The following is a 27,808-nucleotide window of genomic DNA, read 5'->3' on the forward strand; positions in this document are numbered from 1 at the left end:
AGTAGACAATGGGTTAACGAGACCTGCCAAGTAGTAATGGTTTTCAGTAATTATTTCTGAAAAATGAGAAAGAATACTGATGGTTTACTGCAAATTACTGATTTCTGAAGTTTCAGTTTTGTGTGTGAATTTCTGTGAAAATACTGATATTTTTACCAAAATATTGATTTCTTGTTTCAGTTTATGTGTTGTCCTATGGTATTACTGTGAAAATACTCATTTTCTTACCAATATACTGATTTTCAGCCATTGAAATACTGAGTTGTTCTTAATCAGGTTGGCATCTCTGGTTAACCTGTTGACATCTGAATTCAGTGATACCCGTAGACTTTATACAAAGATCACCCACGTCGAGTAGCAAAGGCTTCACTATGTTTATTTCTCCCTTTTTTCCAGGAGAGTTTGAAACTCGCCATGGAGGCGGAGAAAGAAGACCTTGTGAGGAAGACCAACCAGGAGAGGGAGGAGCTGAACGGCAGGTATCTCCAGGAGAAGGAGGAGCTCACGGAGGAGCTGTTGGGGCTCCAGAGGGAGAGAGACGAGAGCTTGCTCCTGGCGGAGAATGACAAGCAGCAGGTAGATACTATTTCATGTTGGGCCTGTTGCGGAAAGAGATGTGCTTGAACGCAACACAGACAATCGAGCTCAAGTCCTGAATGTGTGCTTCTGATTGGTGGACCATCAAGTTTGAATTCATTGTTGTGTTTGACTGCAACTCTTTGATATAGTGTACCGAAGTGATGACGTGACAAAAGAAAAATTATTTTTAATTTCATCATTTTTGGTACAGTATTTTTGTAGAGCATGATGATAAACCACCACAACCCAACTTTGGTGGGAATAGGTCCATGGGGCACCAAGATATGACCTCATGAATACATAATTAGCCCCATTGAAGTCAATGTATTATTGGCCTGGTTCCTAACATTCAGAACCAGGCCAATAATACATTGGTTCCAATGAGACTTATCATGTATTCATTAGGTCATATCTTGGGGCCCACCAAATTTGGGTTGTAAACGTATTTCATCTTGCTCAACTGAATGTGGTATAAAAAATGTAAATTACAAAAACAAAAACAAAAAAAAATGTTAATGACGTCACACTTCGGTACTCTGTAAGAACAGCCTCTTTTCGAAGCTCGACTAATTCCTGTCTGACCTATGATTATGCAGTTGTGCTAAAAACAGTAAATGGAACAAGGATTTTTATTTTGAATCTAGGGCCCAGTAACACAACAGGATTACCAAGGACTAAAAATATGAAAGAACAATTCTGATTGGTTCCTGGTCAGTATTTTCAACAAAATAACTACGCAACAGTGATTGTGATTGGCCATTTCCATTAAGCTTCAAATAGCAAACATTTGTGTTATGGAGACATAGTTACTAGCCTTTGAGGAACTTAGGGACACACTTTTGAGAATAAATCAATGATGAATTAAGTTGATCTCGCATTTGTTGGATATTGATAATTTCTATTTGTCTTGCCTTGTGTAGTCGCTATCTTTGGCTCAGACGGAGAGGAACCAACTGGTTGAGAAGTTGAACTCGTCTCAGAGAGACCTCGCTAATGCTTCGATGGAGATGGACAGGATTAAGAGGGAGGCATTCACAAGAGCTGAGACGGATAAGGTAATATACAACATCGCTTATTCTCTCGTAGGTGGTCATAAGAATCATCATCATCGCCTTCGTCATCACTATCATCACAATCGTCAACATCATCATCTTCATCATCATCATCACCACCACCACCACCACTACATCATCATTATCATCATTACCACCAACAACGCCATTCCCATCATCATCAAACATCAATATCAGCATTGTCTTTTTCAACTTTTCTATATTTCGTTTTCATTTGAAACATCAAGTACACAAGAATTTTACCTGCTCAGAAACCTTCACATTTTTTTGATCAAAAAAGGGATTTGTTTTTCTTTCATATTGGTGAGATTAACTTTAAAGAATTGACAGACACTTCAGTGTACTCTGTCTGCATATAATGCTTCATAATTCAAACAGAAATTAGATACTTTTATGTATAATGTTTCAATTAATTGCTTGGTTTTCTACAGGAAGCTATCCGAGATGTACAGGATGAGCTGAAGGAATTAAGAGCACGATTTGAAGAGGGAACGTAAGTCAAATCTCCAAGTCTATTAAGAAAATATGTATACTTTTTATGCACTTTATTGTGATGCATGCCTTATACAGCCTGTTAAAGTGAACTATTAACCCTATCTAGGCCGGGGTATTTTTGGAGTTCATATGGCCGGGGGGGGGGGGCCTCCCAGGCCCCCCCCTAAGATCTCGGCCGTCGACCGCGCGATCGCACCGAAAATTGGCACGGGTGTTGCCTTGGACATAATCTACAAGATTGTATAGTAATATATTTCATATGAAACACTATTAAGTGATTATGCTAATTTATGCGTAATTAGTATGCGAAATCATACTTTTTCCTCTAACTCCCTAAATAAGGCTCCATATGTACTGATTTTTGGTATAGAAACTCTTGGTGGTGTTCTTAGCAAGTGTACAGGAAAAAAATTGTGATACCGAATCATTTTCTTATGTATTATATTGTTTTTTGCAATTTCTTATGTATTTCTTTGTTTTTTCGACCTTTTGTTTTTCATTGTTTTTTCAATGAAATTTGAAATGATCATAAAAAGCATAAAAAATAAATACATTTAGACCAGCAAAACTAAATATAATCATACATTTATGAATTTTTGTTGAAAACACAATTTGCATTGACTTTGTACACGAAATCATGTTTTTAAGCAATTTTCGGTCTGACATGCACTTACATAATGTTGCGTAATTTTGGAACCACACTCGAGTGACACGAAATTGGTCTCGAAAGTTGCGCAAGACTTCAAAGTAAAAAGTCAGCGAGCGGCACGGTCAAAAAATTTCGCGCAACAAAAATATCGCGGGATTCGTTGAGGGGGGGGCCTCGGAGGCCCCCCCCCCCCGGCCTAGATAGGGTTAAACTGATAACAGGTTTATCACCCAGAGAAGCAGATCAGAGTGAATCTTTAAGTCTTGTTGATATATCAGCTGCTCATAGAATTAAATGGAAATCAATTAGGTGATGCCAAGTGAATAAACAAGCAGTTTATATCACATGCTTTTTGAAAATCGGGGTTTTCAGCCCATCAGGGAAAATTATTTTACTTTTTTCCTGTTGGGGAAAAATCAGGGAATTTGATTTTTTTTTTATATAACTCAAATCAGGGGAAAATGACTCAAATGAGGTAAAAATCAGGGAATATTTGATCAGCCCTGAAGTCAAGAGCATGGTCGTCATCCAGACTCTGATATTTGTTGCATATCAAAACAAAATCCTATGAATGACTGGTTATGGTGGTACTAATTAGTTTTACATTATTGTTTTTATACTGAAAATAAATGTGATTCACTGCAACAACTTAGTAAGCATGCAAAACTGGGAATGGGTTTAAATAATCAGGGAATTTTTAAACTTCGTCAGAGAAAAATCAGGGAATTGTTTTCTGTAAAAGCTGGGAACCCTGTAAAATGGTTAAAGGTTTCACCTATCTAGCCCAAAGTAGGCAGTTGTTTGTTAAATTTCTTACTAAAAATCAATTTGTGTTAAATGGATTTAGCAATGTGCATATACGTGTATTCAAAATGATGCAGAAGGGTGACATTGCATACAACTTGCCACTAATTGTAACTTAGAATTACTCCAAATGCCATGGTAACACATCATGACAGCCATTTAGGTCAAGTCACCTTTAGTTCTGTTCTTACTTTTGTTGCAAAAGAGGTTAGAAACAAATGTTTTAAAATATCCCATATGTTTTCATTGGTAGTTTAGAAATGTCCCATATTGTTCATTGGTTGTTTAAAGATATCCCACATCTTCAAAAAAAATATGCATGTTTTAATTTTGACAGGAATGCTCGAGAGCGTCAAGCCAAGGATCTTAGCAATCAAATCAAAGACTTGCAAAAGGCCAAGGAAGCTCTACTGAGAGAGGTCAACGAACTTAAAACACAACTCAAGATGGCCGAAGAGAGCAGAGATGGGGTCAGGAGAGAGCTTATCGAAGCACATCGCAAAATCAGAGAAGGTACCAAGATCACACTTGAAGTATTTATTTTTTCCACAAAAGTTCCACAGTTTTTACATATGTTTAACTAAAAAGACTAGACTGCACTTACCAGCACTCACCAAATGCTCAAAAAATATATATACCAAACATGATTCTGAAAGATGAATAATTGCTACATGTATATACATGTAGGTCAAAGAATGATGTATCTGGATGATACAGCAAGATTTTTTTTATCAAGAATGCTAATGCCAAATGCTCAAAAAGATAAATTTATCATAGATGATTCTGCCAGATAGATAATGTATATGTATGTAATTACATGTCGGCCAAGAATGATGTATCTTGAATGAATTTAAGTAACGATACAGCAATTTTATTGTCATGAATTCTATGCACCAGTACCATAACCATACTGAATTCAATCCATCAGAAGTGAAATGCCTTGGTTGGAAAACAAACTTTATATTGCACATTGATCAAGGCAAAGGTCACGGCTAGATTCAAGTCAACCTTGAACGTAAGAAAATGTTGAGTGTAAAATTCAAGTGCATTACCTACCGTTTTACATTCACAGGTGATGAAGGCCGAGAGATCCAGCGCAAGGAGAACATGGAGCTGAAGCGACAGATGAACGACGAGGTTCGCGAGAAGGATGCCATCAATCGAACAAATGAAGAACTGAGACAGAAGGTGAAGAAGGTGGAGACGGATCGCATCCAGCTGAATAGGAATGTGGAGGACAAGACGCAGAAGATTGCTGGTGAGTCTTGATAGAATTGATATTGTATTGATGATGCTGTTTTGGGTGATTGAGAGATTCTTAATTTCTCATACATGGCGTATATTCTTCAGGGCCCCGTAGCACAAAGGTTAGCGATTAATCACGAATTTGAAAGAACAATTCTATTTCCAAGTCGGTATACTGAGCAAAATAGGCCTGCTACAATGGTCTTGCTAGGCAATGTCATTTAGCAAGTAATCACTAACCTTCGTGTTACAGAGTCCTGACTTGGGGAAATCAGCCTTACTGCGCGTGCATAAGGAGAGTGTATGGCGTTAATGGAGAGACTTACGTCATGGGATAGGTTATGAAGGGATCTCGTTGGTGATGTTGATAGTGGTGCACTCATCATGGATAGAGCAGAGAGCGATGAACTTTCAATCAAGATATTTCACAGTGTACTGCACTTTTTGTGTTACAAATGTTGATGTCACATTTTGACATTATGGAGATCAAATGAGGTGCAGATAATTGCAATGCCACAGCACATAAACATATCTTTTGATGATCTACATTAAATTTTCGTCTTTAAATCAGAGATTCCATTAGATATGCGAAACTTCTCATTTATTTTAACAGTTTTGGAGGAGAGTAAGACGGCTTTGCAGAAGGAATCTGGTGATCTTCGAGCCAGTTTGAGGGAAGTTGAGAAGTCACGCCTGGAAGCGAGGCGAGAGCTACAGGAACTGCGAAGACAGGTGAGGATGATGATGATTATGAATGAAGAAGAAAATGTTGAGGAGGAGAAGCATGATGATGATGATGACGACACCACCAACGAGGAGGAGGATGAAGATGATGAGGAGGAGAAGCATGATGTGATGATGATGATGAAGGTTATGATAATGTTGTTGATGATGATGATGCTTGCAGCTACTGCTGATAATGATGTTGCTGATGATATTGGTCTAATCCTGGTTTGTCTACAATCAGGGTCTAATTTGCCATTTAGCCCCTTTTCTATTTTGTCAAGTTTTTGTATATGAGCAGCTGCCCCAACTGTTATGTAATATAAGATGCAGGAATTTCAAGTTTTCATGGCTCATGATGGATGAAAATTTTCTTTCGGGAGCGGGTGTGAAATGATTTGTAAATTTACAATAAAACCCATCTTCAATTTTTTTTTTTAGAAAGTAAAGTTTCATTGACTTTTATAATTCATGATACATGTAAAGCTGCTCTCATTCTATGTCACAAATCAAAAAATTTAAATTCTAATAACGTAACCTTCACCAATATTTTTTAATAATTTTTTCTTCTGGTTTTACAATAAACTCTGTCAGGGTGAACTGCCCCTTTAACCATCTGAAAATTAATCTTATCTCAATCTTACCTACCAACTAGGTGAAGACCCTGGACACTGATAAGGCCAAGCTCACCAAGGACATTCATGATCTTCAAAACCGTGTGGCTAGGGACGACGAGAAAGAAGATGAAAATAGAAAGGAAATCTATGCCCTCAAACAAAAGGTAGGATACTAGATGTTAGCTTTTTTTCCGATGATAGATGCGAATCAATATTGATGTTACTGGTTTACTATATTGTGCTGCACCCAACCCAGGTGAGGTGAACAGGTATCTGGCAGGATTGATTCCTTGAATAAACTTAGCACTGGAAAGCTAGGGCTTATCAAGTATGCATTGGAATAGATGGTGCTATTCATATGCCTACTCTTATTACTACTACATTTGTATATATTTGAAAATAATTTTGATTGATGCCCTGTGTTTAGAGTATGTGCTGGTAATAAAGCATGCTTCAGAATAGATGGCACCATTCAAGTGCTGTCTATTATTCTTTTACATATATGTGTACATTTTTCAAAGTAATTTTGATTTTTGTGCTGATTTTACCCTGGGTATGGGTTTTTGCTTGATAAGTTTCAAACCAATGTGTTTTATATAATTATCTTTAAAAAAAAAATTTTGATGTAAGATAATGTATTCATAACGTCTTGTGTCCTTGAAACTTATCAAGAATTTAAAAAGTACAATTCATTTATTTTTATTTCAATTCTTTCATACAAAGTAATAGGATATCATTGTACATGCAGTTATACAGCTTTATGCCTTAGAAATAGACGTAGATGTTATAAAATGCGATTTAATTTGCATCAGACCCGACCGCTTACCATCTTTGCTTCTATTGTTCTGTTGTAGGTAATGGAGACAGAGGCAGAGCGGGAGTCCGCTCGGAAGGAGGCTCAGAACCTCAACCGTCGCTATGGCGACCTGGAGGAGGAGCTACGTCTCAAGGAGAAGGATTACGCAATGTCCGTAGATGAGGCACGTTCGGCCGAGAGACGTATCTCAGAAAGGCTACGCACCTCAGAGAACTCACTTGATGGGACCAAGGCAGAGCTGGGAGACCTTAAACTGAAGCTGAGTGCTGCGGAGGGAAGGGTCAATGGTTTGGAATCCCAGCTGGCTCAAGTTGAAGGTAAATTTCTTACAGCCTTTAATCTCCTTTCGATCATCATGAAAAAGTATTTTTTTTATTTTTGCTACATTGTATTTTAAGTTTATGCTGTATGGAATTTCACCAAGCTTTATTCATTTTATTCTATTTAATGAAGGTTTATGAAAAGAAACATATTTTGAATTATGAGCATGAGTTGACGAGGTAACATGTCAAGTACCACATCTACTATGACAGTAAAATGGTCAAAACTTATTTGCAGTTACATATCTCTAGCTACAAAAGTACAAAATGATTACTACCAGAAATGCAGAAAATACATAATGAATATCAGTTAACATCTGAATGGGCAGTCAATATGACTCTGACCAGATAAGAGTGTTTGTTGACAAAATTACTCCTGCAATTTCAACTTTTTCCAGCTCTTCTTATTTGTTGTCCCTCATAACCCTGATTCCAATTTCCATTCGTCCCAATCTAGGAGCCAAGCAAGAAGTGGAGTTCAAGCTGGGAAGCCTCCACTCCACCCTAAGGCGAACCCTAGGCATCGGAGCGGGTGGAATGGGCAGCTCAATGAACCTCACTAGCAGTACTTCACCGGGAACAAGACAATCACTCCGAGATAGGAGTCCTAGTCCGGCACGAGGACGTAGGACCAGGTCTCCTGTCAAAGGTAAATCCTACATCTGTACGATTGTATTTAGATCTTTAATACCTTTACCGGGCCTTATCTCTCAGAGATAGGAGTCCTTCTCCGGCACAAGGGCAGTAAGGCCGAGTCTTATTCTTACATGTTATTCAATCCTATTTTAAATCGTAAGACTCTTTGTCAGACCGTTTCAGTCAGGGAAGGTAGTGGGCCTAAATCTCCTGTCAAATGTAGGTCCATAGATTTGTTGTGCTTTTACATGAATTTTAATGTAGGTAGTAGATTCAGTATCTACTAAAATATCTTTGTACATATTTAGTCTATGTGTAGTGGTAGGGTTAAAAGTGTTTAAGTCATTTTAGATAAGAAGTGATAATCATTTGATGAGTGTCACTCAAGTCATAAATGCTTAGAAATGTTTGATGAAGAAATTTCCTGTTGCAGTGTGATATTTTGAAACCTTTTTTTTACTTCTCAATCACAAATCACCCCTTTTCTACTTATCTTTAGTAGCTGAAAATCTATTACATTTTTTCAATTATTCATCAGACTTTTAAATATGAACATCCTTACTTTCTCAGCAACCAAAAACTCTTCTGCAACTTTCTTTACAGGTTTTGACAACACCTTTGCTTCCACGGCTGACGGCTTTGGCACCCCCATCCCCCGCACAGGTTCCCCCGAGCTCCAGGACCGGTCCGGCAGTCCTCTACCAACCCGTAGTACCTCCCCTACTCGTATGGAGCAGCTCGTTGCTGATATCGACCCCGAGACTGTCAGGATCGCTCTCAAGGACTTCTCCCAGCAACTCAAGGATACAGAGAGAGAAAGGGTGAGTTCAGGCTGTATTTTGTCATCTTTATTCAAGTGAAATCTTCTTTAGGTACAAGTCCCCATGAGATTTATACTAAAATGTATTAGATTTCCATACTTTTTCGCACTAAAGGGCTGTTTCATAAAGCTATGTGCTTAAAATCAAAATTAGTGAGGCACATATTTGGCTTGCCTTATTCCAGTTGTGTGTAATGTTGTGTATAACTTTATGAAGAGTTTTGTGAAACCCTCCCCAGGGCAGAAATTCCCTAAGCAACCCAGTTTTGCAAATTGCAACAGAGTTAAAAAGATGTTAGTACTGTTAATTTGCTCATTGAATAAGGGCATTTCTTTGTTAAAGAGATATTTTCAAGCCATTCTCAATGCTTTTACACAATAACTGTATATTATATATCTTTTATACAGATTTAGCCTACATGTAGTTTGCTTATTGGGGTGGTATACCAATTTCTGAATTTTTAAGATTGTTGACTTGTTTTTAGGATGAAGCCTTTGCCCGTATTCGTCTGCTCACCCAAGAGCTCGCTGAGAATGAGGCAGCCAGGCATCGTGTTGACCAACGTCTTCAACAGTTCCAGAAGTCACTGACGGAAGCTGAGGAAGGGAAGCGTGGTGCTGATGGACGTCTCAGCAGTGCGCAGACTGCCCTCATGCTACAAGAAGAGACCATCCGTCGTAGTGAGAGGGATCGCAAAGGCATGCAGGTAATGATAGTGACGATGATGATGATGGCGATGATGATGTGATGTTAATGATAATCAAAGTGGTCAAAGAAAATAACTATTTTATTCCATGTTCAGCATGTCCCAACGGAGCAATAACATTTTATTTGTTACACTATGCTCCATTGCATTAGAGTAAATGTTGTGGTATATTTTTCATCCAGTGGTATCTTCCATGGAGTCCTTGACTTTGAATGGCTATTGGCCATGATTACCATTGCAGTTGACCATTGGATGGAAAAATTGTCATCATAACTTTAATGCTGCAGGGCACAGGAATTGTTTTGTTTGAGGGGAATTTGAGCTGAGACCATTAATCTTACCTTGTGACAACAGGAAATTTTGTTATTACAAAATGTTTACCTTGTACCAAGTTTTAATTGTAATAGAAAAATTAAAGTTGATACTGATCATCTGATTTCCAATCATTTTAAACTTATCCATGCAGGAGAAAATCAACACCCTTGAGCGTTCCCTGCAATCGGCCGAGGCCGAGAAGCGCAACCTGGGCGACCGCATCGCCAAGATGAACCAGGGCTCCCAGAAGATGGAGGGGGAGAAACGGTCCCTGCGCGAGACCTTGGAAGCCTCCGAGAACCGCTGCACCCAGCTGGAGCTGAAGCGACGGGCCCTTGAAGGTGACCTTCAGAGGTCTCATCTATCGATGAATGATAAGGAGACGGAGAGCCAGGTCCTACAGGATAGGATCGACGCCTTGATGAGACAGATCCAGGACCTGGAGAGCAAGAACACATCGTTGCAGCTGACCATCGATAGACTGTCAAGTTCTTTGGCCAGGTCTGAAGAAGGAGAACATACTCTGAAGGATCAGGTTAGCTTTTTGATCGAATATTATTGGTGGATGCCTCTGATTAAAAAGCAATATAGATGTCAATTGCAATTCATATCTCAAAGAACTTGACTATACTGTAATAGACTCCTCTATTGGTTGAATTTCAAGAGTGTCTCCTTCGGATAAACCAATATCGAAACAGTACTTGACAATAGGGTGGCCACCCAGCTCAGAACTCATGATGAGTCAGTAAGCAAGCTGTGATAATGTAAAATAATCATTTGCTTAAAAAAAATCTTGGTGTACAAAAATACATGTAGTTTATTGGAATGAGCAACTCTTCCACTACCTACATTCAAATGAAATCTAACCATATTTAATTGATTTGACACAGAAAGAAATATAGTTGAAATATTTGTCCTCCAGCCTATGTAGTAAGGCTCAACAAGAGTTTCAAACTCTTGTTGAAATGCTCCCCAAGGGGGGGGGGGAGAAAATGCATATATCATTCAAGTCAAGCAGTGATTCAATGGCCAGGGTAAAAATATGTGTAAAAGTGCTTTAGAGACATCGTTCCGATGTATAAAGTGCTATGAAAGCAGAATATGATTATTATTTCTGTTCAATGCCTATTTTGGAATGCACCCCAAGGAGTGGAGAAAGTGTATACATTGTTCAAATGCTTTTTAATTTCAGCTTCAATCTCTATCCTTGTCTCTGAATGACACTGCAATGGAAGCCACTCAGAAACAAGAGCAATTACATCATCTACAGCAAGCCGTGGCTAACAGTGAGAAGGATAGGAGGGTGCTTCAAGAAAGATTAGATGCTGCCAGGTAATGAATCTATAGATATTTTTTATTAAGTGATTTGTCCACCTGGACAGCCTACCTGTCCAAACGTTGAGTCTTCACTTCTGCTTCGCAACTCCACTCGCCAACTGAAACCCAGCCATCTCTCCCCTTTCCAACTACCCGAGCCTCTCAACCTCTCTTGTTTGCAGTCCTTTTAATGACTACAATCATTTTCAGAAAAGAATACTCTGCATTTTTCTTATTTTCAATTAAGATAAGTTTTTCTCGTTTGACCTTTCATATTTTATGCAAAATGTGATTGGGGCAATATTCGTATTGCATTGTGTCCAGCAGGACATTGGTACTATAACGAGATCTGAATCCTGGACCCACTGATTCACAGCTCATCTACCCTTTTATTTACAGACACGCAGCTAGTGATGCCAAGAAGCAGAACCACCAGTTGATAGAGAGGGTACAACAGACACAGAACGATCTAGCGGAGTGTGAACTGAGGAGGGCAGAGCTCGAGCAACAAGTCAGATCATCTCAACAGGTCAGTTCATTGTAAAGATCGAACCGCACCTTGGTCCCGTAACACAAAGATTAGCGATTAATTGTAAATTTGATTTTCACGATTGATTGTACATTGTAGTCAATGCAATCAGTCATTAAAAACTGTTCTATGATGATTGCTAAGCTTTGTGTTGCGGGTCCCTGGGGGGCGTTTCATGAAGCTGTTCATCAGTTCTGAATGACTTTACTCACGACTAGTGACCTTTTGTTCAAACTTTACAAAAAAACAGCTTTATGATACACCCACCAGGAGCCCGTAACACAAAGCTTAGCAATGATCAGAGAACATTTTTCTACTATTGATCCATTGACTACAATGTACAATCAATCGTGAAACTCAAGCTTACAATTGATCGCTAACCTTTGTGTTACGGGACCTGGGACTTAACCCCAATTTGTCTAAAGCAGGGCATAAGAAATTGCCACGTGGTCTACACCCAAGTCGTCTAGTTTACATTTGGTCTCATCCCTTATGATCTAATCCTAGTTAGGCTACTAACTTGTGTGGTCTAATTTAGTCATTTTATGTAATCTCCAGTTAGGCTATCCCCATTTCATTTATTATCTACTTGGTCTAAAACTACTTTGATAGTTTATATGATTGGATGAGCTTTTTTTATGAACCTTGCTTTATTTTACCAAGGGCAAAATAAAAAGGACTGCTGGTCTAAAGTGGAATAGACCATAAGGGCATTACACTAAATGGCATTTAGATCAAGTGAGGTTGGACCCAACTGTAATGAGATCAAAATGAAAGTAGACCAAGTGGGTTTAGCCATGATGGTGTTATGTAATCTTGGAATTATACCATCAGATAGTAGACCAAGTAGATTCAAACCCCACCTCGACTTTTTCAAGTTACCTGTGAGAATTAACAGCCATGTTCAGACCATCAAATTAAACTAGAATTCTTCATCTCCATCCCCGATACAGCTTGTGAAGCAACAACAAGAATCAGAGGAAACCACCATGACTCAGATCCAGAGACTACAAGCAGAGAAACGCTCCTTGAAGGAACACGTCACCACGCTGCAGAAGGCTTACAGTAATCTAGAGACGGAGAAGAGAGAGGTCCAACGCAGCGCAGGTCGCCTGGAGAAGGACAAGACTGCTCTCAAGAAGACCCTGGATAAGGTAAGGGGGGCCATTTCATAGAACTTGTTAGAAAAGCACATTTGAAATTACAGTTAAAAGCTACTGAAATCCTTCAGTTTGATTGGCTGATAGTGAACTTCCGATATTAATTGACCAGGTGTTTCTACAACAATTTTTTTATGAAACAGCACCAAGGTTCGATTAATGTCGTGAGGATCCTTGTCAGGAAGCATTTTGTACTTCTCACTGATGAATTTGCTCACAACCAATCAGGGTAAAGGATTTCAGTAGCCTTTAACAGTCGTGAGTGAAAAATCATGGAATTAATCCTCCATGAGGTACTTCCCTTTCCTCATATGGCTGTTTGTGCTAGAATGGATGTGTATAATTATTTGTTCAGCTAGAATTGTGTAGCACATCCCTTGTTAATTATGGGACATAAATTCTGCAGATTAAGATGAGTTCCCTATACATTGTATCTTCTTCAGCCGTCAAGTACAGTCCTCTTTGTAGAGTATAGTCGTACTTCTATGTTATTATTCCTATTATTATAATGGATATGAAGAGTTAATCAGTTATTACAATTCCTGTATTTACTCCTATCTCCATTTTCTTGACTGTGCAGGTTGAGCGAGAGAAGATGCGCCACGAGGAGGCTGTGATGAGGGCCACATCAGAGAAAGGAGCTCTTGACCAATCTCTCACCTCCCTGGATCAGGAGAACGTCGAGCTGCAGAGACAGATCCAATCCCTCCAGGCCACTCTGGCCGAGACGGAACAGCAACATGCACAGAGGTTAGGATAGAAGCCGTGTAGAATACCAGAATATTGGAATTTTTTCACAAATTTGTATGGTGCGGTAACCTCTTATCAAGTAATTTCAGTTTTCCTTGGGGCCTCTCTGTACATAGTTAGGATTTTCAAATCAGTCTCTTTTTTTTTTGGGGGGGGGGGCTGTTTATGTTGCAGATGTAAGTTACAATCAATCTGAAATATGCAAGTACAGTCAAACCTGTGTTAGTGGCCACCTGTCTATAGTGGCCACCAGGCACCTGCCTATAGTGACCACTAAAACCGATTCCCATCAAGGCAGATTGTGTGTATAAGAACCTGTCTATAGCAGCTACCTGTCTTTAAAGGCCACATTTTATGTTTCCCTTGGGCGGTCTCTATAGACAGGTTTCACTGTAGTTAGAATTGATTCAATTGAAACTATTTATTGATACTTATACATCAATCGTAATTTTTAGCCCCTCATTGACTCCATTATTTATTTTGGATAGTTAATTTCCACAGACAATCCCAAGAAAATCCTTGTTTTATCGCTAAAAAACGCACCAAGAATGACAATCCTAAAGAAAGAATATTTTTATATAGCATATCATTTTCTCCAATATTCTTCCTATAACATGAACTGATAATTTTATGATAGCTTTAATGAAGCAGAAAGCCCCTCAATTTCTTCGTCATTTATTTTCCAGATTAATTGAACTAACAACAAGACACAGACAGGAGACAGAGATCGAGACCGAGAGATTAAGAACAGCTCAGCTACAGGCAGAACGGACCCTTGAGGCAAGGGAAAGGGCTCATAGGCAACGGGTCAAAGGACTCGAAGAACAGGTCAGAATGAACACCCTAGCCCCTATTCTGAACTTAAGTTTAATTCAAATGGTGGTTCAAAGTTGTCGTTTGACTACACTCTAGACAATGTTGGGCAATATACTGTCCACACAACAATTGGTTAAAACTTTATCCAATTCTGGGTAGTTTTAAACCAATGATGTGTGCTTTGGGTGAAAACTACACAGTATTGCTTGAAAACTACCCAGATTTGGATAATTTTTTTAACCAATTGTGTGGACAGTATGTTGCCCAACATTTTAAGAGTGTATGGAAAGCCAAATTTGACACAAATCATTAACAACACAGGTTTAAGAAACCATTGCAAAACCTTGAGCATGCAAAACGTGGAGTGCATGTTTGAATTCCATAATTTATATTTATTTATTTGTTGTTGTTTTTTGGGGGTGTTCTTCATTTATGTTTCATTATTTCTTTTCTGATGTATATATTTGTAATTTGTGTCCCAAATTTTAATGTACTTCTGCACCATATTGTACTCACTTTCATGTTTATGTGTATCAATAGCCTGAGGAAATTTTTTTTTCTTTAAAAAGTCATAAAATATAATTAATTGAATTTAGACTGAATTGATCTAAATTTGCTGGTCATGATATGGGGTAGCAGTATTTGAAAGATGATTTTCATATCCAAGCTATCTAACAGACAATGTCTTATCGATAGCTGTGTGATCATGTTTTATTCAAGATCATCGTAAGTGATTCGGTTATCTCCTTTTTACCTTTTTCCTCCAGAATTCCACCTTGAAAGATCAGATGCAACGTGAAGTGAAGAAACGGCAACAGTACATCTCGAGTTCCAAGACCAATGATGAGATCCAGGACCTCAGGAATATGCTCAGTAAGTTCATTATTGCCACGATACTCTAAAGCCCAGCGCACTCTATGGGATCCGATGCGATATGATTTTTCTTGGATCGCACTTTGCATTAAATATGAAAGTACCAATAAGGAAAATTTTTGTATTTGAAGTTTGGCCTAGTGTTAGGAAAATTAAGATCATAATTTTACTTTGCGGCAAGCCCTGTGGACAGAGTAATGTCCAAATCGGCTTCAAGTTGCAGCAGACGTTGACGTCATTACATTTTGGAATTGAATTAGCTTTTATTCCGACAAGGAGGCTCGAACTTGACTGAATTTCGATGTCAGTTAGTCCTATCCCTATTTTAAACTCTGATCACTGAGATTTTAGTGGTTGGAATGTTCATATCGAATGTTATAATTTCTGTGAAATTTTTATCGCAAAACGGATCGCATTTTGTGCGCTTGGCTTAATATGTTTATAAGACCTCAGTCTGGTAAACATTGCTGTTGATGTTTTGAGGTATGTAGTCTAGGCTGGTGCTTCTGAGCCATCAGGTTTCTGGAGAAAACCTCCCATAGACTCTGTACACGTTGGCCGTTACGACAAAGGCCGGCAAAATGTGTCCTAGAGGCTCTCCTCGACTGCATTGTCTGACTTGCCTTGACTGGTCACTATTTATCTGGCTGTGTCTTTTGACCTCATTCCTGCCTTCATGCTTCTTCCGATACATCAAAGTGCTCCATCATCAACAATTTTCACATTTGATTTTTTTGTCACACCAACCTACTGGAATGGATAGTGATAATCTATGATCATCCACAGTGTTACTCAGCTGCAATTAATTTGTTACGTTATTTGATTATGTATGTATATATGTTTTTGAACTGAATAAACAAATAAAGACTAATACAAAACAAATTCCTCCAGCTTATACATGCAAATGCTGCCCTGCTACGTAACTCTTGCATCCAGCCATGTCACTTACTGGAAGGGAAGCTGGTCCTGATGCAGCCAGATGAGTGAGGCCTAATTCCTGGATTATCTTAGATTTAGTAATTGTGTAATGTATTTTTAGCATTAAAACAACAATATGTGTTTCCATCACATCCTGTAATTCTTTTTTTTGGTATTTTTAGGTGAGTCTCTGCACTCTGTTTCCCGAGACCCGACCCTTGACCCCGTACTCCTGGAGCACGAGACTCGGAAGCTTGATGAATCCATGGGCTACTCGTCCTCCATGCGATTGTCAGCCAGAGGAGCGTCGCCCCCTACCAGTCTATCACCACGCTTAGCCAAGGACCGCACCCGTAGTATATCCCCTGTTCGGCTTGGTAAACCAACCAGCACATCTACACCAGGCATAGGTAAGTTCTCACCGGTTGGTGTGTTTGTAACGTGGGCACGTCTTTACGCTCGACTGGTGACCTTTTCTTAGTTGCTAATTCAGATTTTCGATCACTTCTTCCCTACAGCTCCACAGAGGAAATCCAGTCTTTGTAGATTAAAATCATCATTATTACACTATTCAAGTGGGATATTCAATATCTTTCAAAACTTTGATTTGGTTTAGGTCTGTAAGAAATGCACTTCATGGGCCCTTTTCACAAAGCTGCTCGTTAAGTTACGAGCGAATTTAAGAACGGCTGGTAATCCTTTCTTGTGGTAAATGATGTTCACCATGATATGTTCATTGGTGATTATTTAGCGCATAAGAAAGGTTAACCAGCCGTTCTTAAAGACACTCTTAATTTACTTACCGCTTTCTGAAACACTCACCAGTTCTGGTATTTAGCACAGGAAAGAGTCACTAGGTTATGCGGAAAATTATGGGTAACTTTCAACAGCATTATGAAATGGCTCCAGATCTCTTTCATGAAACAATAGGCTTACTGAACTTGAAAGAGAATTGGATGAGTTTAATCCTCATCTCAAAGCAGCCAAATGTTTGCATTCAATATCCACCAAGACCAAGTTACAGTTACACCAATGAAAACCGTTTTCCAGATTGATCAAAGTCATTATGTTATTTCCAATGGAAAGACATTGGTTGATTTGGGATCGGGGTTTCTATGGTGTGACTGTACTATTGCCCCATACCTGTCAATAGTTCCCATTAAGTATATTTCGATGATGAGACAAACCAAACCACCAGGGACTCATTTTTTAGCTTTTACATCAGGTCTGTTTGTTGTTGTTTTGTTTGGTAATTGTTACAGAGATTCCTATTTGATTATTGTTCTTTTTTAATGTTATACAATTATGTAATTCCTGTATGATTGCTGTTTTTGTAATGTTACAAAAAATCTTGAAAATCAATAAAATTTGGAAAATATGAAAAAAGTATTTATTCTTAATTTAGTTAAAAAGCAGAGAGAAATCATAACCCGTTTGTTCCTATTTTGTACAAAATTGTCTTTACGTATAGGACATTTAGGAAGGTCCTCTCCTCCCCCCCCCCCCCTTTTATTTCTTACCTTTCTTGAATGCCATTCTTATTCCTATTTGGATGGAAAAGAGAGCAATTTTAACCCATTTGTCCATATCTTATACAAATTTGAAATGTATAGGAAATGTAGAAGGCTCCGTTTTTTCTGTTCTTAACTTTTTTGAATGTCTCTCAGATTATTATAGGTAACGTATTAGGTCTTGCATCTCACATTCACATTTCTGTAAGCATTCCCCTTGATACAAGTCATATTGTCAATGGACTTAGGTATTAAAGAGAAATTCCAGTAGTTGCAGTAAACTCTGATTTCATGAGAAAGTCTGTAAAACAAGGCTTAATTGTCAGTATATCATTGAGGATCTAGATCTGGTACAGTTACATAAACTGAACTTCGTGAAATCTTGAAATCTACGCTGAAAAATTTTCAGAGTGAAGATCCCCAACACAGATAAGTGCACGTGGGAGAGTGTATAATTATTGCTTTGAATGTCGGGCCTGACGCTCTACCCGAATCCTGTGCTTATTTGCTGATCATGATTTCTCAGCAATTACACAATCTCTTCCAGGATCCTTTGGCACATACGTTTTATTTTTGCAAACAGACACTTTGGTGGTCATTTCATTGGATTCTGTACGAAGTCATTTTGATATCGTAACCAACACTAGCATTTACCTTTAATACTTATGAGGTAACTTCCATGACATTTACAATATCTGAAATTAAAAGTTCTATTCTTTGAATATTGTTAAATGTCAAGTAGTCAAAATTGCCGTTTAAATAATAATTTCATACATAATTTATGACCTCTTATTCACACATTGACTTTTTGAAGTAGTTTTATGCCCCAAACGTTTGTCATATCAGCTGGGAGACAATAACATTAATTTGAGACCACTTGATCTCCCAAATAACAATTTGATTGTCAATCAAATATAATCTCCTGGTAGTATATATATTCCACTTTCTCATATATTTCTAGTCTGCTTCTGAAATAATTAAGTTGAAAAGGTCTTTTAGCAGTGCATTAAAAACATGTGTTTTGTTCTAAATGATTTGCCCGTGCAATATTGGAGGGTATTGCTCTTTGCACTGATATCTGACAATTCACCATCAGCTTATGTACGAAACGTGCTGTACAATATTACGACTAAAGAATCATCCCTAAAGATAATAATATTTACAATGGATTGCTTTTCTTTTCTGTGCCATCCAATATACTACATTAATTATTGTATTGCTCATTTTCAAAGTTAAAGATAAATATCAGTTGTGGTAACAATTTCAAAATGAGTTCGAACAGAATCAAATAAAATTACCACCCAAGTGTTTGTATAAATAAATAACTCTGAAAGAAACTGTAATTGCTGAGAAATCAGCAAACCAAGCAAGGAATTCCATCAACTGTTGGGTATTTTTCCATTCAATATTAATACACTGTCCCATGTATGCTTTTCTATATTAGTGATCATTAGAACTATAGGTTTTGAGCCAAGATTTCATGATTTCACAAAGATAAGTTTATATCAATGTAACATGTCTACATAGATGATGATATAGTGACGATTAACCTTGATGTAAAAGGCTTTTCCTCGTGAAATAATTGTTTGCTGCAACTACTCTCTTTTACCTCTAACCTTTTCTTTCTTTTTTTTCTGAACTAGATTCCAAGCTTAGGAGTAGTGGTAGCAGGACTCAGTCGGCACGAGGCCTCAGTCCATCTTCGCTTCGCGGCTCGTTACGGAAGTGATCCGGTTGCGTAGAGTATCCATGCAATATGTACAGAATTCACTCTGCATTCCATTCTTCAAGTGCCGCCCAACCTTCCATCACGTGGGAGTTGAAGGGGTTTTAATCAGATTTAAGGAGTCGCACCCTTCTGGATCCAAAACAGATAGCAGCATGATGACTTGTCATGTGGTATTTAGAGAAGATTTTTAAGAATATTGATTATGTAATTAAATTATTCATTATTATAAGAGATGTAAGAAATCATAGTTCCAAAGTGTTTATAACATTCCATAATTCATGGCAGGAGTTCTTTGTTTTAGAATTAAGTCCGTTTGACAGTAAGTAGGTATATCAAAGCCAGTTGAGAGAATAGTTTCCCCTCAAGTGCATGAAATCAGTACCTAAGCCTGTTTCATAAAATTTGCAATCAATGAAAGAATGAAAACAAGAAGCAACGTGCGTGTGATGAACTGGCTGCTGTGATCGAAGAGAAATCAACCAACTTGTCTGGGAGTGCTCGGTTACGTTTTAGATTCTCAAATATGTTGTTGCCACTCACACATAAAAGTATACATGGAAATAAAAGAGCTCCACAGTTAGACCCTGTTTAATTTCCTATGCCTCAACTACATGTTTCTCAATCACTACCCTTTTTTTTTAAATCCTACTATTACTCTTAGGATGATAAGATAGAAATTACAATATATTCTGTATGATCAGGAGCTTGTTGCAGAAACAGTTGCATTTGATCATATGACAAAAAAATGATGATTTGCTATTCCCCAACACATGCTCCTGATTAGTTGACAGCCAGGTTGCAATTGATTTATGGAAATGCGATTGATAACAACCCTTTCTGCAAACGGCCCTTGATATCAGACAGTATTGCAGAGAAAGTGACAGTTGAATTTAAGCCGTACATAGAATTGTTTCCTGTGCAGTGGTGCTGTATATTGAGGTGTAGAGACATCGTGCTTCGGCAACTGCCATTTGCTTGCTTGAACTGCCCCATGTGAGGAGCCAGAACTTTTCTAGGACCGATTGGATGTGATGTGCTAATAAAAATTAGATTGTTGTAATTAGACAAGAGATCGTGTAAGTTAAGGCAACATTGAAGTCATTTAAATAGTTTTATGCATTGTGCACATGGGGGCATGGAGTTGACAAGTTATTTTTTTTGTGTGGATTTTATCTCATGCCAAGGAGGCACATGAATTTATTAAAAGCATGAAACATAGCCCCAGTATAGAGCTCCCCCCCCCCTCATTTTTAAGCAAAAAGCATACCCTATTTGTAACCTCAACTTATCCCCGAAAAGTGTCATTTGAATTTTGAGGAAATATAAATATTAACAGAGATACCTACCCTTCAGATTGGGAAGAAAAATGAACTATTTTGGCTGGAAAGACAGATACAACTCAAAGACACTGAAGTTTGTTTCAAACACAGACAATCAACTATAATTGACAGTAAGAACACTTGAAAATACTTATATTAATAACAGTAATAATTATTGATAACTCTGGTTATTAATTGCATGTATCCATGCTGCTGAGTGCTCAAGTGCTCATTGTAACACAAGGGAGGCTTTCCTGGTCACATATCGGCATTTTAGCAGAAGTTAATGTATTATAACAATCAAAATGAGAACATACAAAGTAACATTTCAATAAAATATGATGTGAATGATATGCCGTAATTTCCTTCAGCAAGAAACTGATCCACGATGTGCTGCACTCGACCCAGGTGAGGTAAATGGGTACAGGTAGGAAGTAATTCCTTAAGAAGCTGTGTGCACTATGAACGCCTAGCTTAGCCGGGTAATATAGGAGCGCCTTGAGCACCTAACAAGGTGGATATGAGCGCATTATAAATATCCTATATTATTATTATTATATTATATGTGACAAACCATATATATATTGAAGGATGAAAGTGTACGTAGGTATATCCAGTAAACAGAATTATAAATGGATGTCAACAGATGAATATTCATTGAGGTGTTTATTATCACATTGAGGAGAGAACAATAATGATGAACGAAATGCCTTGCCTAAGGATTCGAGAAATATACCACAGTGTTGGCTGTTGGATCCCTTTATGATTATAAGTATTGTGTGAGGTAATTATTGGCCTGTGCAAGATATATTCAGTATACTGGCTGTATAGTTCCCAGGTGAGGTAACTGGGTACCCGGTAGGAAGAAATTCCTTGAATGCTTGAGCGCCTAGGCAGCTCAGCTATAGCAGGGGTAATAAGAATAGCAGGGCCCGCTGGTAGAACGGTTTTCGAAACTGAAGTGGCTACCCTGGGTAAATATATCTGTATTATTATTATAGGATTGATCATGAATTAGCAAAGGTTTGGTGTTGATAAGGATTAGTTGTGGCATGACAAAACAGTTTCTTATGATGCAGTGTAGTTACCGTATTTATTTCAGATAATTTGAACAGAATATGCTTCATGATGTGGACATGACAGTGTCTTTTTTTTGGGGGGGGGGGAAGTGGTGTTAGAATGAGCTAACTTGAAGTTGTTGAGATTTGATAACCTTATTTTGGTTTGCCGGTAATAGACATGCATAGTGGTCTCTGTGTACTTTGGAAATTCATGAGAGGTATTCAATGATGATGTGATTTAATGAAACTTTGGTTGCCGTTAGAAATAACAGAGTTTTTTTTTATATAGCTACAGAGATTTTGTTTAATGTATTTTAAAGCTTTATCAAAGACAGGTTTGATGTGGCTATTAGAGAGGTATTTCCAATGTTTGCTTGAATAGTGACTGGTAGGAAGTGAATGCAATAATTCATTATATTCTCTTCTTTCACACATTTGCATTATAGTGAGTGACGAGAATATAGTGAGATAACTTATTATATTCTCTTCACACATTTGCATTACAGTGAGTGACAAGAATTGAATGTGATAAATTATTATATTCTCTTCCTTCACACAATTGCATTATAGTGAGTGACGGGAATTGGATGCGATAACTTATTATATTCACTCTCTTCGCACATTTGCATTATATTGAGTGACAAGAATTGAATGTGATAAATTATTATATTCTCTTCCTTCATACATTTGCATTATAGTGAGTGACGAGAATTGAATGCGATAACTTATTATATTCTCTTCCTTCACACATTTTCATTATAGTGAGTGACGGGAATTGAATGCGCTAACTTTATATATTCTCTTCCTTCACACATTTGCATTATAGTGACGGGAATTGAATGCGATAAATTATTATTTTCACTCTCTTCACACATTTGCATTATAGTGAGTGATGAGAACTGAATGCGATAACTTATTATGTTTTCTTCCTTCACACGTTCTGCATTCATCAAGAGCATGTTTCAACAGAAGCTCCTATTTTGGTAAAAATTTAGTCTATATGGGACATTTTTTATTTGTATTTTATGTTTCCATATACAATGTGCAAAGCCAGTGTAATAATGGCGATCTGATTCGTCTTTAAATCGCATGGACTCATTAGTATCATTGCCAGAGGTAACCTATGTAGATAGGTTACCTCTGGCATGTTTTAGGAGTAGTTGTGCCCTTTGTCATGAAAAAAAATAGGATCGATGATAAAATCAGCCAATCAGATGGCATGATATCAGTCATTTACAACATTAGTTGTTAATTGGCCATTGAAGGCAAGGTTTGTGAAACAGGACCGGGTTGTGATAAACTTATCTTTAGTAAACTCCATCAGTATTACTGTTACAAGGACCATTCCGTGCGGAGTGTGATTTTGTTTGTTTCGACAAATTGATGTGATTAGCGTGCAGTAGATGACCCATCAGCAATTTCTTTGTGTGTGCAAACGATTTGTTTTCTATTTCTTTGTGCTGTTTTATTTTGTGAAAAATCGTAGTGAAAAGCTGTAGTTTTCTTTGTTCTGTAAAAGCATGATAATGGTGTTGATCTCTTGTAATATGATCCTGTTTTATGTCCGCAACTGGACTTGCATGGGATGTCTTACAGAACATGCAAAATATAAGAAAATAATTTGTGACTTGTTTGTTAGCAATTGCTTTGTTCACATATTCCTCAAGCCTGTCATTTTGACACTGTCTGCTTGAATATGTAGGGTTATTTCGCATTTGTTTGTTTTTGAACTCCATTTTCCCTCACCTCGTCTAAGTGGCCATAAATGTGCTGTAGCAGACTTCATGGTTTTTTTACTGTACAACATGTGATTGATGTAAGGAGGCTCAAAAGTTTATGTTCATTAGATATTAAATAAGGAGTGTTTCATGAAGCATCTTCTCGGTGATTTTCGCTGACAAATATGCTCTGAGCCAATGAGATGCAAGGATTTCAGTAGCTTATAACAAAAGCCAGTGTCAAATCACTGGCTTTTGGTATCATGAAATGTGCCCAAGCTCCTAGATATGAAAGTAGATAATTCATTGACCATGAGAAGTATGGACATTTCATGGCAAGAGACACAGACCATCGTTCCATTAAGCCATGCCCATCATTGGAACTTCACTTTTCTTTTATTGATTCGATACATAACCTTGATATTTTTCCGTCCAAGAAGACCTTTGACAGTTAATTTTTTTAATGTTTTTTTTTGTTATTTTCTATCATGTGAAAAGGAATTGTAAGTAGGATAAAGTCGTAGCTGCAGATAATTAAATTCAGATTTTAGATTTTAGTTTTCCAAGTGCAAGGACTCTTCTCCATATGGCTTATTTCTTCTTTTATTACAATACAAAGGGAGAACCTTGAAAGAGGAATCACCAATTTCCAAGGTCAATTAAAGGTTTATTGAGGTCGGTCAATAGGGCCTCTGAAGCAGTGGCCTGAGATGTATGTTATCCTGGCATCTTTGACCTGTTAAAGTTTTTCCGTTAGATACCACTTGATATCATTACGCTGTTTGATATGGAACTTAAGTCATTTTCTACCGGAACCGGGGGCTCCCTGTATAGTCTATGGGAATCTCAGAATTCAGTAGTCAAGTGGTTGAATAGTGCAGAAACAACCGTCATGTATTATTAAGTGCACAGAGATGACAGGATAACCCAGTTTGTGAAGACACAAAAATGATGAGCCCTGAAGACAAAATCCATTATTTAATTTGGTTGAGACAAGTAGACATCTAGTATCTTGTCTTTCTGTCTTTTTTTTATGAGACCCAAAGTCTTGTCTTATTCAGTGCGTATCAAAAAAAAAGTTTACACTTTGAAAAAGCCCTGGGAATTAAAAAATATACAACATGTGGGTAATTTTTTCATATATAATCTTGGGGTTGGGTCTCATCTATCCAATGAAAGTAAAAGTTTTGACAGAACGTTACACTTGAGTGAGTACTGTCCATTTTTGTAAAGCATGCAGAAATCTGTTTGCGCAGAAATGCATGTTTTCACGCTGTGTCAAGGGGGAAGGGCGAAATCAAACCTACCCTGCAAAACATTTCTCATACATTTCCCTTGCACTTTTAGTCAATTGAAATAAAACGGATACATTCAAGCATTTTGTTATAATTTTGCCACCCAAATTGAAATTTCAACTCTTTAGTACGCACAACCTTACCCTTTTGTGCCAGCTGGATCTGAGGACATAACTGAATCTGAACAAAATTTTTTTCAGACATCTCCAGCATTTTTCACTAAGTGTTTATCATTTAAAGTGGGTTTACATTTCATTTTTCATTTAATACTTGTTTCTACACACTTTTCTTAAGCTTGACAATGATTAACAAATGAAAATCAAGCCTTAGCCATTTTATGTAAATCACAGCTTAGTGTAAAGCAAAAATCGCCACGATGGCCTCAGTGTGTGGGGGAAAGGGATGGGGCGAAATGCAATCTTCAAAGTATTTTGGGCAAGGAAACAAGTAGAAAATGGTAAAAGATATCTTCAAATCAATTTTACTAGCTAAATTCAACATGTTCTTCATGATTAAGGTCTACTTTTATTCGCATAACTATTTCTGCGCAAATCATTTTTCACTAACTTTTCAAAAGTAAGTGGTGCTCATTCAAGCAGAAATATTTTTCGACAGTTGTATCGTCATTTGCTTAAATGGATCTGTACCAATGTTAAAATGTGTAAAAATTTTCAGGATATAACAAATGTGTAATTTTACAGGGTTTTTTTCAAAGTGTAAACTTTTTTTTGATACGCACTGTATATTTACTTTGGTTGTGTTCACATCCTGAAACTATTTTGTCTTGTTGGACTTAGGAATCTCCTCTATACTGTTCCGTTAAAAGGGTTTAATCATCCCTGTTGCAAAGTAAAATAACCCATCTTTTGCTGGTAGTGAGTTGAAGAAAATGGTTCAAACCATTACAAAATAGGTGTGAAAGTGCCCTTACATTGTGTCCCTCAAAAATGGGAAATGAAATGTCATTGCAGTAGCCCGGGGAGCCTTTCATAGTATATTGTCAGTGATTTTTTCATCAACAAACTTGTTCTCAGCAAATCAGATCCAGGTATTTCACTAGCTTATATCAATTTACAGAGAAAATCGCTGTCATGTGACTTCATGAAATGCTTCCCTGAAGTAGAAATAATGTAAAGTAATCTTATGCAGGGTGATTTCCAATGCGTATGCCCTTAGTGAATTTTGTAATATGTAGTTAGTTTTATAATATTATGCAAATCTATCTTTTTATTGTATAAATATGAGAACAAATTCGCTTTTTTTCATACAATCAGGATTTTTAAAAATTCTTATGCAATCTTTCAATTGTGATTCTGCTATATTTTGTGAAGATTTATTCTGTATATAGAGAACAAAGTCAATCAGATTCTTTTGTTGTTTTAATTGAAGATAATCATTATTCTGTGTGCTGTGCTTTAGAAAATATATTCTCTGTACAGTATAATATTGTAGGAATACGTGTGTGGTGCCTTGATAGATAAATAGGTTCGCCAAACTGTTGGAATCAACGTTGAATACTGGACTAACCGATAGAGAAAAAAGGGACTCCTTGAATATGATATTTAAAAGTGCTTTGTTGTGTCATGGTGTATGGAAAGAAATCTTTGCTGCACATTCTTTTTCTCTTATTGATGTGATGTAACGAATGAAATAAACTATAACAAAACATTCAATTTATCATGTGCTATGATTTGATTATTGAAGACTTCGGTAGTATGAACACACTTTCCCTTTTCAATTCATTTGTGTTTAGACTCAATGTTCACTCTAGAGAAAATAACCCCCCCCCACACACATAAATATATCTGTATATGTAATAGCAATGACATCAATCTTGCTTGTGAATAAAGTAATCCTCGATATCATCGCAATTTGAGAATTTCACAATACATGCACCACTGACGTTCATCAACAGGGGCCTGTAACACAAAGCTTAGCAATCATCGAACTTTTTTTTACAATTGATTGCATTGACTATAATGTATAATTAATCATAAAATAACAAAGTTTTTGATTAATCGCTAAGCTTTGTGATACAGAACCTAGGAGATGCTTGCTTTTCCACTCGAAGGTCAACTACTTTATTCGCAAGTGAAATTGAGCACATAAAAAAAATGAAAAGTAAATACCAATCGAATGGAAAATGTCCTAGGGAGTGGATGTCCGGGGGGGGGGGGAGGGGGTAGATGTCCAGGGGTAGATATCTGGGGGTAGATGTGCGAGGGTGTTACTTGTCCTAGGGGGGTGGATATCCGGGGGTAGATGTCTGTGAATATTGTCAGCATATATCTCGGGATTAATACACTGAAGTGACGTCACAATCATAGGCGTGAATCTCTCCCCACCGGTGGGGGGGGGCAGGGGCTGGAAAATTTTACAAGCAAAGAAAACAAAAGGGTTATCACCCAAAAAAGAAACTTGACAAGCAAAAAAAAATGCATGTTTTATTTCGATTTTGAGTGATGTATTTCTAGTTTCATAAAAGACCCAAAATAGTAGGGGGACATTTGATATTGTGACCCCCCCCCCTACTATTTTGGTAGGGGGACCTATTCCCCTGGGATTTCCGCCCATGGTCACAATGATAGAATGCAAGGACTGAACAGTTCTCAAAATAACAGGAGAAATGTTGCGCAGTAAAATCAGGAGGTTACACAAAATATAATGGGCGGTATTCTGATAAGCCATGGTTTAGTTAAGCATGGGTTAACTTACACCACATTGTCAAGGAGTGCCAGTTGTCAATTCATCCACCAATTAAAAATCATCGTTTACTTGCTGCACATAGTTTTGAAAAAAAATGATTGAGTCGCAAATTTGGAACAATAGCAAGACCAAGAGTTTTTATGAATTAATTCATGGGCGGAGATCCCAAGGGGGGGGCACGTCCCCCGACCCAAAATAGTAAGGGGAACACAATATCAAATGCCCCCTACTATTTTTTATCATTCAAAATGGAAATAATACATGTATTTTGGACGAAATGACCTTACTTTTTGGGTGATAACCTTT

At 37.6% G+C, this 27,808-nt stretch overlaps 1 protein-coding gene across 6 annotated transcripts in view; it reads left to right on the forward strand.

Annotated features, from left to right (window-relative positions):
- The window catches only part of LOC121427196 (rootletin-like), a 63,507-nt gene extending 42,488 nt beyond the window's left edge, over positions 1-21,019 (forward strand). For all 6 annotated transcript variants that reach the window (XM_041623468.1, XM_041623470.1, XM_041623471.1 and 3 more), the window contains 20 exons: positions 397-576; positions 1,500-1,634; positions 2,084-2,145; positions 3,938-4,113; positions 4,673-4,858; positions 5,459-5,577; positions 6,224-6,349; positions 7,040-7,319; positions 7,780-7,971; positions 8,562-8,779; positions 9,264-9,485; positions 9,952-10,335; positions 10,993-11,132; positions 11,517-11,646; positions 12,600-12,800; positions 13,387-13,556; positions 14,243-14,384; positions 15,140-15,245; positions 16,346-16,573; positions 19,318-21,019. In XM_041623468.1, coding sequence (XP_041479402.1) covers positions 397-576; positions 1,500-1,634; positions 2,084-2,145; positions 3,938-4,113; positions 4,673-4,858; positions 5,459-5,577; positions 6,224-6,349; positions 7,040-7,319; positions 7,780-7,971; positions 8,562-8,779; positions 9,264-9,485; positions 9,952-10,335; positions 10,993-11,132; positions 11,517-11,646; positions 12,600-12,800; positions 13,387-13,556; positions 14,243-14,384; positions 15,140-15,245; positions 16,346-16,573; positions 19,318-19,403 — 3,483 coding nt within the window. In that variant the 3' untranslated portion in view covers positions 19,404-21,019. The remainder of the gene's footprint in view (positions 1-396; positions 577-1,499; positions 1,635-2,083; positions 2,146-3,937; positions 4,114-4,672; positions 4,859-5,458; positions 5,578-6,223; positions 6,350-7,039; positions 7,320-7,779; positions 7,972-8,561; positions 8,780-9,263; positions 9,486-9,951; positions 10,336-10,992; positions 11,133-11,516; positions 11,647-12,599; positions 12,801-13,386; positions 13,557-14,242; positions 14,385-15,139; positions 15,246-16,345; positions 16,574-19,317) is intronic.
- Positions 21,020-27,808: the final 6,789 nt, after the last annotated feature.

Source organism: Lytechinus variegatus, chromosome 14, assembly GCF_018143015.1.
Source record: "Lytechinus variegatus isolate NC3 chromosome 14, Lvar_3.0, whole genome shotgun sequence".
Taxonomy (NCBI): domain Eukaryota; kingdom Metazoa; phylum Echinodermata; class Echinoidea; order Temnopleuroida; family Toxopneustidae; genus Lytechinus; species Lytechinus variegatus.